This window comes from Gavialis gangeticus, unplaced genomic scaffold (assembly GCF_001723915.1).
Source record: "Gavialis gangeticus isolate Ggan-Ray unplaced genomic scaffold, GavGan_comp1, whole genome shotgun sequence".
NCBI lineage: Eukaryota > Metazoa > Chordata > Crocodylia > Gavialidae > Gavialis > Gavialis gangeticus.
This window is the reverse complement of record NW_017728992.1, coordinates 120,906,233-120,906,490: the sequence shown is the minus strand read 5'-3', so window position 1 is coordinate 120,906,490 and position 258 is coordinate 120,906,233. Positions and strand designations below refer to the sequence as shown.

Below are 258 nucleotides of genomic sequence, written 5' to 3'. Positions count from 1 at the left end.
GCGAGGCCGACGCGCTGCAGGAGCGGGCCAAGGGCAAGACGCGCGAGGGCGCCGAGGAGAAGCTGACGAGCGGCGACCTGCTGTCCAACCGCAGGATGGTCTCGCTGCTCCGCGCCGCCTTCCCCGGCCTGCAGGTGCGTCCCGCGGCGCCCGGGAGCTCCTAGGTACAAAGGGGGGAGGTGCAGGGGAGGACAGGCGGGGAGGTAAGTACAGGGTTTAAATGACACCGGGACTCGGCGAGGGTCTGCGAAAAAATTA

General features: G+C 68.2%; 1 protein-coding gene across 1 annotated transcript in view; it reads left to right on the top strand.

The window, feature by feature from the left end:
• The window catches only part of IMPAD1 (inositol monophosphatase domain containing 1), a 30,134-nt gene that overhangs the window by 524 nt on the left and 29,352 nt on the right, over nucleotides 1–258 (top strand). Inside the window, exon 2 of the mRNA XM_019519003.1 lies at nucleotides 6–134. Coding sequence (XP_019374548.1) covers nucleotides 6–134 — 129 coding nt within the window. The remainder of the gene's footprint in view (nucleotides 1–5; nucleotides 135–258) is intronic.